Consider the following 13,143-nt stretch of genomic DNA (forward strand, 5'->3'; position numbering starts at 1 on the left):
TCCTGCTGGCTACAGCATTGCACTGACAGCTCATATTCATACTATGGTCTATTATTACCCCTAGGTCCTTTTTAGTCATGGTACTAGTCAGTTTGGCACCACTGAGCATGTAAGTATGTTGAGGATTGTTTGTCCCCAGATGGAGCATTTTACACTTCTCAATATTGACCTTCATCTGGTTCTGACCTGCCCAACTTGCTAGCCTGTCTAGGTCCACTTGTATCTGCAGCCTGTCTTCAAGCGTGACCATGCTCCCCCATAACTTGATGTCGTCCACAAACTTGGCCATTGAGCTCTAAATGGCCACGAACTTGGCTATTTACATCCAAATAATTGATAAAGATATTGAAAAGCACTGGATCAAGCATGGACCCCCAAGGGACAATCACTGGCCACTTCTCACCAGGATGACACAGATCCATTCATTGGAACTCTCTGGTTCCTACCCCAGAGCCAACTTCCTACCTCCCTAACTGTAGAGCATTTAAGCCTGCAGTCCTCTAATTTTCCTGTGAGAACATCATGGGATACCAGATCAAAGGTCTTTTGGAAGTCTAGGTATGTCGTGTCAGCATTCTCTCTCTTATCCAGGTGGCAAGTTACCTGGTTGTAGGAGATGAGCTAGGTAAGACAGGACCTGCCCATGGTAAACCATGCTGGTTGTCATTCAGAATCTTACCTTCTACAAGCATATCGCACATATACTTCTTGATGAATTTTTCCAGGATTTTCCCGGGGATAGAAGTTAGGCTAATTGGCCTACAGTTGCCTAGGTTATCTTTCCTTCCCTTCTTGAAGATGGGCACAACATCTTCCCTCTTCCAGTCTTCAGGGATCTCCCCCAAGCGCCACGCATTTTGGAAGAGTTTTGCCAGAGGTCCACAATGACTTCAACCAGCTCCTTCAGCACTCTTGGATGAAGTTCATCTGGTCTTACTGACTTATAAATGTCTAACTTTTGTAACTGATCTTGCACCAGCTCAATGTTAACAGCAGGAAGGTGGTCATTCCCACCATGCCCATTCTGAATCTTACCTAGCATGATTTTCCCCTTAGTCCGGTGAAATACCAAAGCAAAGTAGTCATTCAGGAGTTCAGTTTTCTCCTAAATGTTGGTAACCATCTGTCCTGAGTTGTTAGGCAATAGTCCCACACTTCCATTTGCTTTCCTCCTGTTCCCTAACATACCTAAAGAAGGACTTCTTATCTTTCTTGATTTCTGTTGCTAGTTTTCAGTTATCACCTTAGGTTTTCTAATCTGCTGCCTACAAGTGAGGGCCGTTGTTGTATAATCCTCCTTGGAAACTGTCCCAAGCTTCCATTGTTTGATGCCTCTCTCTTTTTTTTCCCAAGAGGACCATGTTAAGCCCTTCTGCTACCTTTCTTCACATGGGAATGGAGTTCTTTTGGGTTTCAAGGATCATGTCCTTGAGGAACAACCACTCTTCATGCACTCCTTTCACCTTCAGTCCCTGGTCCTGCAACACTTCCCCTACTATTACCCTGAGCCTGTTGAAATTAACTTTTTTGAAGCCCAAAACTGCAACCCTGCTATCTGATTTTCCTGCCTTGTAATGGCCAGTGAACATGATGGTTTTGTGGTCACTGTCACTCAGGCTACCTTCTATATTCAAGCTGCTCACCAGATCATCTCCTTTGGCCAAGACCAAGTCTAGGAGAGCATTACCTCCGGTTAGCCCATGCACTTCCTGAGTCAGGTAGAGCTCTTCGGTACAGGACAGGAAGCAATGTGACCAATTTGACTTAGCCAAGTGTTCCCCCCGCAAGAGATGTCTGGGTAATTGAAGTCACTCATAATGACCATGTCCCATGCGTGCATGGCCTCTGCCAGTTCTCAAGAGAACTCCAGATTGAGCTCCTTCTCCTGGTTTGGTGGCCTGTAGTATATACCTACAGTTAGGTTTCTCTCACTGCCCCCTCCTCCCCCCCAGTAGTTTGACCCAGAGGGTTTCAAGTGGCTCTTCTTTGGAGCTGATGTCGGCCTCCAAGGAGGTGTACTGCTCCCTCACATAGAGAGCTACCCCTTCACCTTTCTTCCCTACTCAGTCCTTTCTATGCAGGGTGTAGCTCTCTATGGCTATGTTCCAGTCATGTGAGGAGTCCCACCAGGTCTCCGTAATCCCTACTAGATTGTAATGCCCACTGGACAGTAGGAGGACTAGCTCCTCCTGCTTGTTCCCCATGCTCCTGGCATTAGCATACAGGCACCCGAGTCCTCCAGTTGAGACCCTCCATTTCCTGTCATGCTGAGGGAGAACCATTCCCTCAGCTCTTGCAAGAGTGTCTCTCCTAGTGCCCCCAACTTTGGAGCTTTCTTGTGTGCCATCCCTTTCCAGCAGTCCTCTCTTCCTGAAGTGTGCACTGTGGTCAAAGAAACCAAAGCCCTCTTGGGAACACCACCACCAGAGTTGTTGGTTCATTTCTTTGATGCATCCATGGTCTATGACCCACAACCAGGAGCACAGAAGAAAAGACTACCTGCACCCCTGACCCTTGATCCCAGCCCCCAGAATCTTGCAGTTACTCATGATCCGGTCCAGATTACTTCTGGCTGTGTCACGTGGATGAGGAGCATGGGGTAGTGGTCAGAGGGCTGAATGAGCCTAGGGATCCTCTCTGCAACATCCCAGATGTGGGCCCCAGGGAGGCAGAAGACCTCAAGGGCTAGGGGTTCCAGAAAGCAGATGGGTCCCCTGGTACCCCTCAGGAGGGAGTCCCCCACCATCACCACCCTGCATCTCCTCTTGGGGGTGGCAGTTCACTGACTATCCACCTCCTCCTCTGGTGTCTCCATCAGAGCCTCCTCATGCATGGTGAGGGGAGCATACCTGTTGTGCAGTGCCAGGGGAGGGGCAGCCCTATCCCTGCATGTCCTAGAGCTTGAGATAACTGTCTTCCAGGTAGTTTTGGGTGGGTTTTTTCAGCCAGCCTTCTTGTTGGCCACCTTCTCCTCTATCTTCTCTTCTTCTTCATTCTTCAGGAGAAGAGTCTGACTGTAGTAGTCATCAATCTCCTACTTGTGGGCCCTGATGGCATGAAGTCTGTCTACCTGGGCCTGGAGCTCAATCACTTGGGACTCCAGGGACCTCAGTAAGGAGCATACCCCACAGGTATACCCCACAGTCACCTGGGACTCCAAGGACCCCACTAAGGAGCGTACCCTTCATTGACCATGCTCCCATTACCAGTTGCTGGCAGCCATGCCAGGCAGCCCCCACAGCCCGGTGCCAGGGGCTCCATCTGGGTGGAGGCCGGAACCATGGATTCCATCCAGCTGGAGGTTTCAGTGGTACAAGGGAAGGGAGCACCAGTTGGGGCCAAGGCAGGAAGCCACAGGGTACAACACGTCCCCACCATTGTATGGTAAGACGCTATGCTACTACCCACAAACTGGCCTAGGAACTGGCCTATAAGCTGCTTCCCCTGTCTGCAGTCCCTGTTCACTGGCTTCCTAGTCACAGGCTCCCTGGTCACCTGGGGAGTCTCCTTTTATACCTGGGCCTGGGCTGACTCACCCTTTTGTTAGGGTTACTGTCAGACCCAGGCAGCAATTGCACAGCAGTCAGCAAATTTAGCTCTACCCAAGATAATGAATATTAAATAATAAATAAATACCTCTTCCAACAAGACTGGAAGAGATATTTTCCTCATGCTCTTGTGATGGAAGGTAACTTCTAATTGCTGTGGGGAAAAGTTGGAAGAAAACTCTCTCTGAAGAGAGCTTATTCCATGACTGTTTAGTGCAGGATTTTTAACATGTTCTCCTGAAGTTCTTATATTCTCTCACGCCTTGCTTCTGAAAAGGACAAAAGCTTATATTCTGCTACAGATTGCAACCACCCCAAAGAACTATGGTTTTCTGGTCCCAAGAGGAGATTTAAGTCCATCTCTATTTAATATAACTTACAAATGTTATCCTGTAAGTTTAAAGAGTAAAATAGCTGTCTTTTCAGCATGTAAGAAAAGGTAACTGAAAGACAACATACTGTAAAATGGGCTGCTTAAACCAGAGTGAAAAGTAAGGTATTAGACTTAACTAAAGATACCCGTACTCTTTACCTTGCAGTTTTTCCACCAGTATTTTCTCTTCAGTTTGGCTGCACTGGTTTCAAACTGTGAGGCACCAGCTTGTAATGCATCTGCCATATTGTCAAGCTGTGACAGCTTTTGGTCTCTTTCTATAACCTTGTCCACATTCACTCGCATGATGTCGACCACCTAAAAAGACAGTTCCAAAGTTAAACTCCAAACATGGTAAGGCTGAAGATCAGAGTGTAGTCACCATGCCAAAATACTACATCGTGATGAAAATGACCCTTTGATTTCATAGTAAGTGATGGGTTGCTGCTATACAGACAATGCTTATATAAATAGGCACTGTTAGCATATCCTGGGAGATCTAAGTATAAAGTGCATGGAACAATGCTGTGTCCAGGTTTAACAGCTATACAATGCTAGGATATTAAAATGTATGTGCTATAATTATTTCCACCATTAAGGGTTTTTTTTTTCCCTTTAGCCCATTTAGTTTCCTTATTACTGCTGCTGAAGACTGGTCTAGGTACATATTTCTGAGCACTTACCTGTATATATGTACTATGTGCCAACTGGTAGAGCTACTTAGGCAAAGAAGACAAAGCTCCTATTTTCAGGGTAGATTTAACATAGTTGCCATATCTTAGAAATCTATATCAAGTCTATTTGATTGGTTAATTTGAGAGGAACTACACACATTTACAGAAGTGAGAGTGTATTAACCTTTTAGCACCATCACCCCCCACCCCCAACAAAACACACACACACCACCCAGTTGTAGTCCATTCAAGGAGAGGAGTTTTGTCTAGATAAACTTATTTTTGTTCATTTCACCATGGCTAAGTACAGATAGTCAAAAAACCCAAGGCTAAATAGATTTAATTTTCACAGGTTAGTCTAAGCTGGGTATATCGAGCCAATAAGCAAGTGAACAGACATTCACTTTTGATTCCAGAAATGCAGCCACATGCCTGAAGTGGCCCAGGCTGGAAGCTGGCGGGCACATTAGAGCATGTCTCCCTGCTTGGCTGGAGCAGACAGCTTGAGCCAAAGCGAGCCTGCCCACCCTGCGAGGGGGGAAGGGGTTTGCAGAGGAGGTGCAAAGCATCCTGGGATACTGGGGGACTGGGAGTTAACTTGAATCTGGAGGGGATCTGGGACAGAAGTTCAATAAACTGATTTAACCTAAATCAGTTAAGTCTAATACTACCTCCATCTGGGTTTATCTTAAACTGGTTTTGGCCATCTTGAAAGCAGTTTGTGTGCATTAAACTTCTGTTGTGTCATAGATATGAACTGGTTTCCACTCACTTATACTGATTTATGTGTAATTTTTGTCCCTAGTCCTTGGCCTGATACCCAAAAGTTCACAGGTGGGAGAGACATATAGAAAATACTGGGAAAGGCCCAGGAATTACATATTTTATACAGATTTAATATATTTACTTTGCTTCAACAAAAACATCCTTTTTAAAAACCTTTTAAACAAACTGATGCTCCAGGACAAAAGTCCCAGTGCAAATTTGTCAATATCTTAAGCAGGCACATCAGTTGTTGATACTGAAAAGGTTGTGGCCACTTAGGCCAACAGTGAAGATGGGTGCTGGTCTGCAATTCCTTATACTCTGTTGATACTGCAGTCTACAATCACATGCACTTCATCTAATTTAATCTATTCAACAGCAGCATAATCAGCAAGAAAAAATAGTAGTGGCGCACACAGCCAGGAAACAGTGAAGTGAAATTAAGAAGTGAAATAATCTTTATTAACACCACAGGAATGGAACTACATGCTTGACTAGTTATAACTAAAGCTATGAGAATAACATAGATGTTTGTCCATCTCATCCAAAAAATCTATACCATAAATAGTAATGGAAATGCTTTAGTTTTCTTGCTGGAAAAAAAAGCAAAAACTAAATTAAATAAGATCTCCCTCTCCGTCATCTACCTTACCACCCAACTCTATAATTCAATCCCAGGTTAAATGAAATGGTTTGTCTAACCTGAAACAAAATGGTCTGTTTTCATTACATTTATATTTAATTCTTAAACGTTCTAAAAATATATTTAGCTAAATTCGGTCTCTCTAAAAGTTTTCCAAATGCAATTTCTTTTCCACTTAAAAATGTTGAAACAAAAGCTTCCCCCTACCCAAACCTAGTCACCTTTATTTGATGATTAGTTTCTGTCACCTTGAAACTGCAATTTTTGGTGAATAAACTACTGTATATTATTCCAAAAAGGCAGCTTTAGTTTGTATTTAGTATATTAGAGGGGAAAAAACAACAAGATAATGGTTCTTCATGAGAACATCTTTCCATTGTATTTAGGGGAAGCAGAATTTGAATATGGGGGATGAAACCTTAACCCCAGTGAAGTAAATGACAATATTCCTATTGACTTCAGTGAGGCCAGAGTTTCACCCTCACTTGCAAATAAATTTTGTTCCTGTTTTAAGACTAATTTTAAAACAGAATGGCACTAGTGAAACAGTAGCTGTAGGACTACTGTAATGTTTGTTATATTTCTGAAGTGCAGGTGTTTGGTGCCACCTAAAGGATACTTTACCACAAGACACAATGAAACAAAACTAGGAAGAGATGGCAGTCAGAGAGCAAGAAAAGTGATGTATGATAGGCCATATTTTTAGCTGGCCCAAATTCTATCCTTCTTAGACCTGAATAGAGCACAGAAATGTACCCGCACGTCCCATATGCCACCTACCATCTCAATACCTTTGGAATTATGTTGCCCTACTGTCCTCTTATAAAGCTCACCAGGTAGTGACTTCCCTGACAATGAGATGAAAAATGTTACATCTCCACTCAAATTCCTCCTCATTATAAACTTGACTCCTATAGGTCTGAGTTAAACTAGAACTAAAAAGAGTGTTTCAAGCAATGAAAGTTCAGAGCTGCATTTGAAATTCAGTCATGTCCATTGATCTGCTTCTAGAAGCCCATTCATTTGTTTGAGTTGTTCCTTTAAAGCAATAAGATAGTCATTTATGCAAGTATTACAGTTCATCCTCTTGGGGCTATAGCTTTGCCTCTGATCATGTAATAGCTTTGCCTCTGGCTCACAGCACCCTCCTGAGGCAATATATCCAGAGAAGTTAACTTTATTATTTGGCTCAGAGACAGGATCCTGGTAGAAACTGAGACATAACAAGTCTGAATCTCCTCTTACTTTCCACGGTGGAAATCAGGAATCATTGCACAAAAGTCATGTTGCTGTTCAACACAAGTACTGTAAAGGAGAAGAGAACTGGACATAGACTTTTCTGCAGGTGGATACTGTTTTGATCTGCTTCAAATGTCAGAAGAGAAACATTCAGAAACACCACAGATCAAGGCCAAAGAAAGTACTGAGAGAGAGAAACTTTCAAATTTATTTTTAAATTAATCTAATCTAATTTAATTAATCTAATTAATCTAAATAAAAAAGAAGTCCAAGCTTTCCCTAAATGTTTTGCCTATTTTTGCAATGTGCATTCAAGGGTTATCCCCAGTCTTTGACCGTCTGGAGTCAAGGTAAGTATCCCCAGTGGTTCCTAATGAAATTAATGGATATTTTTGGAGCATTTAATGCTAACCCAGATGTAAAGATCTCAAGGCGGTAAAAAACAGTCCTATTCACCTTGTAGCCCCTTGTCTCTTAAATGTAGAATTAGTTAATAAAGTGCTTCAGGAAAACAATGTTCGGCATTTAACAACACACAAAAACTGCACGAAATGACTGGCCATCCAGTCCGCAGCTCATTCAGGATTAAACCCTGCAATTAGTGATGGGTGACACTTAATGAGCTGCACCCAGGATTAGTAATCATTTCACTAATCCAGTGAATATGGTTGTAGATAGATGCTGGCATTATGACTAAGGCAGTTAAAGGGAATCATTATCCTGGCAAAGAGCCCATGCTGGCACTTGGTCTAATAATTCAAAAGTAGTTTAGGACTCTTTGCCACCGATGATCTGTGTTCTTCCTTTGACTGTGGATTTTCTTTTTAATAATAAATAAACTAAAGTTTTTATTTATAAGTAAAGTTATTCCAGCCTTGCAGATGTATAGGTACTCCAAGTAATACCCTTTTCCAATTGGTCTATTTAAAGTTAGATCTCTTGTAAATCCCATTCCACAGACCTGACTTCAAGTGAATTTGGGCTGTAGGATCATTAGCTAGGCATGTACATTTCTTTTATAATCTTAAAAACATCCTATTTTTGCTCCTGTTTTGTGTAGTAAGTCAAAAACCATTTACCTCATCCACCTGTGCTTGCGTCTGCTGAAGCCTTCTGTTGCTTGTCACATTGGCAGTGGAAGGAGGACCTCCTGCCCCAAGATTGGTGGTACCTCCAGTACCTTGAATGGGAGCTGGAGCTGACCTAAATCAGAAGCAGAGACATTAACTGAGCATGCCCGATATTTCATTACTTCACAGTTTCATTTTGATTAACAATCAAATGCTTAGATATGGACACAGACAACTTTTCAACTGAATTCTCCATCTCTCCATATATTATCAATTAGAGTTCCATTTTCAAGTACACATGTCCAAAATTAGGTACCTAAGTCTGTATACAGGCAAGTACATAAAGGCCCAAATATAATCCGAATCCCTGAATTTAGGAAACCAAATCAAAATATCAGGCCATTCAGTTCCCTGCTTTCTTTTTCTGTCCTCCCTCTCCCTGCTTTTAAATATTTCTTATTAAGATAAGTCTATCTGAATCAACAGGCACCTCACCACAGCAAACAGTACTAAACAGGGCCCTAAATCATCTATTATGCTTACCTATATGACTGTGGAGCATGAAATGCTTTTCAAAAAGTTCATGGGACAACATAAGAGCATGTTATCAATCAGTCCAGTTAGCCTCTGTGCAATTCATTTTTATTATGTGCTTGGCCTGCAATTCAAAGGGCATTCTCCAAAAGGAAGGTGAGGAATACTGAAACATTCAGAAAACTGCAGCATGGCCAGTTACAAGAGATGGAGGATTAGGGATAGGAAATAGTTTCATAACCACTTCCCTACTGTAACTGCTTGCCTGAATAGGTAAAGGCATAAGCAAAGTGGGGTGCAGCCTTCCAGTCAGTCTGGCTTCTCCTTTGGGGACAGAGATTAGAAGAGGACCAAGAAAAGAGGTCTACTAGGAAAGGTGAGGAGAGAAAATAAGAGAGAGAAGTGGGGAGGAAATCTGGGATGGGGGTTGTAGAGTTGAGACACACACAAGTGTTGGCCACCATGTCCTGGCCATTAGTGACAAACAGGTGCTTACCTAGGACAATGGACCTAGCTCAAATAATTTCCTCAAGACCATGGGCTAAAACCCAGATCTCCTATTGTTAATCTTTGTGTTAGACATAAAACAAGGTTCAATCTTCTTCAGTGTACTTTTTAAAAAATGTCCTTAAAATGCTATGACAGATCCAATCTGTCTTGGTGACTGAATTTAAAGAGACAACTCATCCTGTTGGCCTGACAGGTCCTAATGACTTCCAACAGCCATTCCTCACGCCCACGCTTGAAACCTGACTCATTTTCTTAAGGGTCCCCAGTCAATTTCTCCCACAAGAGAAATAAAATTTTCCCTTTAACTGAAGAGGAAATCCCTGCATGTTTGAACTAAAAAAAAAAAATCACAAACCCCACTCATGCATTTCCAATGCCTCCCCCACAGTGACAGACTGAGGGAACACAGTGTCTCTCTGAATCACACCTTTTACATCACCAGGACCTGATTAACATTACTGGAATTATGTCCCCATTAAAAGCCTGCCACAGTGACTTGCATTTTAGAGAGAGGTACCAATTTCTTAACTGCACTCAAGTCACATGAAATTCTTGATTTCACACCTTTTTGTCATGTCCAAGAGAGCCTCAAAAAGCAGCCATTTAGCCACTGTTCATTTACTGAGATCAGAGGCATAGCTTAAAATTTCAGTGCCCTGAGCAGTGCAGGTGGGAGGGTGGAGAAGTGAGCACTTACCTCCTCACCCACAGGCTTCTGGGGTGGAGGCAGTGGCATGGGCTGCTGCTGCCACAGTGCAAATTCCCCCAAAATGGGCTGCTGTGGTGGCATAAGCTCTATGGGGGCTGCATCCTGGTGCCCCCCTATGAATCGGTGCCTAGAGCAGGTGCCCCACATGTTACACTATTGACTGATATTGGTGCTGCCTACTACACTGCTTTGCTGATGCTAACCCTCTATGAAGCTCTAATCAAAAGGAATTGGGTTGAGTTATACCAAAACTCATACTTGCTTTGAGGACTTCACATCATGTACTATAAACACAAAAGGCCAATCTCATTCTTACCAAAGCAACTCCAATGAAGTCGGTCAGTATACTCTGGATAGTCACTGCTCCAACAAAGATCAGAATCTGGACTGTCTTCTACACCTAATTCAAACACCATACTTCACAGGATTTGCGTTCTGGAAGTATGTTCTGGCCTGACCAACTTGAAATTATGAAACTTTATCCTGGCTTCAGAAGAAAATATCCTTTTTCCCATGGTGCAAATAGGCAATTTATATGGAGAAAAGTCATACTACCCCATGTACCACGTTAAAAAAACTGCAGCTATCCCCTTGCTATGTATGGTTACAATCTATGGTTTTACAGAATAATAATTTCCAGCAGGAAGAATTATTTAAACTAGCCACCTGCTTTGGTTATTTGGGTGCAGCCTATTAAGGATATGTATTCTCCATTGATTAGCCTAGTGGGGTGTGTTGACAAACTACACACAGCTGCAATTTCCTACCACTATCCTACATCTCAAATTGACAGGGTACAAAGTTTAGCACTGAGTCCTTATCATCTTTTCTGCCCAGTATTTTAAAGGCTCCTTTGTTTCATAGTTGTTAGGTTTGAAACAGACCTCAATAGATCATCGAGTCTGACCCCCTGCCCTGGACAGGAAAGAATGCTGGGGTCAGATGCCCAGCTCCTCTCAAAGACCCCCAAGGTAGGGGACAGCACCACCTCCCCTGGAAGCCCATTCCAGATTCTTGCAACCCTTACTGTAAAGAAGTTCTTCCTGATATCCAACCTAAATCTGCTCTATGTCAATTTGTGGCCATTGTTTCTTGTTATTCTAAGGGGTGTCCTGGTAAACAGAGCATCTCCAATTTTTTGCTGGCCGCCACCCCCCGATGCATTTGTAAATGGCCACAAGATCCCCTCTCAGCCTTCTCTTGTGGAGGCTGAAGAGACCTAGGTCCCTCAGTCTCTCCTTGTAGGGTCTTACCTGCAGGCCCCTAACCATACATATGGCCCTCCTCTGGATTCTCTCAATGTTGTCCACATCCCTCTTGAAGTGCGGTGCCCAGAACTGGAAGCAGTACTCCAACTGTGGCCTGACCAATGCCACATACAGGGGAAGTATCATCTCCCTGGACCTGTTTGTGATGCAGCTGCTAATGCATGATAGAGTGTGGTTAGCTTTGCTGATTACTTTGCCACACTGACGACTTCATCTTGGAGCCAACTATGACTCTGAGATCCCTTTCTGATGCTGTGCTGCTGAGAAGGTCATCCCCTAGCCTATAGGTGTGTTGGTGATTCCTTCTCCCTAGATGCAGCACTTTGCACTTGTCTTTGTTAAACTGCATCCTATTCTTTTCTGTCCACTTTTCCAATCTGTCTAGGTCTGCCTGGATTCAATCCCTTCCCACTAGTGTTTTAACTTTACCCCATAATTTCATGTCATCTGTGAATTTGGACAGAGTGCTCTCCATGCCCTCATCCAAGTCGCTGATGAAGACATTGAATAGCACAGGTCCAAGGACTGAGCCTTGGGGGACCCCACTGCCCACATCTTTCCAGATCAATACCGACCCATCCACCACCACTCTCTGGGTGTGACCCTTAAGCCAATTTGCCTCCCACCTGACCGTGTAATTATCTGTCACAGCAGCTCAGTTTGTTTCTTCCAATCTGCATAGGGGTTTGGGCATAAGTCTCAGGATCACAAGGTCTTTTAATCCAGCTGAGATCAAAGAATCTCAAGAGGAGAAAAATTCATCAGAGATCAGTGTGGAAACCTGCATGTAACTTGTACAAAGAAACACGTATTGGCAGAAGGGAAGAATTCTGAGAAGGTACCAGGTGGTCAGTCTGTATGTCAGTCTGGCTTTGCTACTAACTATAACTGCAGCTGCTTTGTAAATAGTTCTTCTGTTTGAGAGTCAGTGTAGTTTTACATGCATAGAGTCTGACATGTGGTACCTGAAACAGGCAAAACCATCAAAAGAAAGTCCTATGTTGTCTTTTTGGGGGTTGGTTCCTACCTTCTGAAATATTTTGGTGCAGAGAAACAGACTGTTGTTGTCTGAGCCTTTGGAGCAATCCTGATACAAACTGGGCACATCTACACATGTGCTTTACTATGCATTAGACTAATCACATGCACCAGGAATGGTATAATGTGCCTGAATTTACTGTGCATTAATTCAGGTGCATTAATTGCATGTGTAAATGTGCCCACTGAGTCTTACAGGAAAGTTTTGTGGGATTGGGAACAAATAGAATCAGTGCCTTAGAGGCTTGTCCTCTACTCTCTGTTGATCTGCCATGATTTTGATTTGTCCTCAGTGGGTGCATTTACACAGGATGCTTTACTGTGAGGTAGTGCAGTTTACTGTGCAGTAAGCATGTGAGCCTACACATGCACATGCTTACTGCACAATGAAACTTGCTAATGCTGAGTAAATTTGCTATCTGTAAAATGCAAGTAGAAAACTTACTTGTGATTACTAACTGTGCAGTAGCATTCATATGAACGCCTGACCAGGAACAAATCTGCTCCCAATCAGCTGGCCACCAGGGGGCAGGAGATTGCTTCTTGCTCCTGGGAACTGCCGGCTGCCAGGTCAGGCTCCACCACCAGAGCCCAGATGGGAACTATGTCCCCCTGCCCTAGCAGCAGGTAACTCCAAGGCATCTGGCTCTGAAATCATGATCAGGGCATTGGAGATGGGAGATCCTTAGCTCCCAGCCCCCACTTCATCATCATGATAGGAGAGTGGGGGACTAAGAGATCCTTATTACCCAGTGCCAGCTTTGTGACAGCT

The 13,143-nt window shown here is 43.4% G+C and overlaps 1 protein-coding gene across 1 annotated transcript in view; it reads right to left on the minus strand.

Moving 5' to 3' along the window:
* LOC102558953 (vesicle-associated membrane protein 2) overlaps positions 1-13,143 on the minus strand; it is a 106,529-nt gene that overhangs the window by 12,864 nt on the left and 80,522 nt on the right. Inside the window, exons 2-3 of the mRNA XM_019478702.2 lie at positions 8,322-8,445; positions 4,081-4,239 (exon numbers count right to left, since the gene is read on the minus strand). Of these exons, the coding sequence (XP_019334247.1) occupies positions 4,081-4,239; positions 8,322-8,445 (283 nt within the window). The remainder of the gene's footprint in view (positions 1-4,080; positions 4,240-8,321; positions 8,446-13,143) is intronic.

This window comes from Alligator mississippiensis, chromosome 7 (assembly GCF_030867095.1).
Source record: "Alligator mississippiensis isolate rAllMis1 chromosome 7, rAllMis1, whole genome shotgun sequence".
Lineage (NCBI taxonomy): Eukaryota > Metazoa > Chordata > Crocodylia > Alligatoridae > Alligator > Alligator mississippiensis.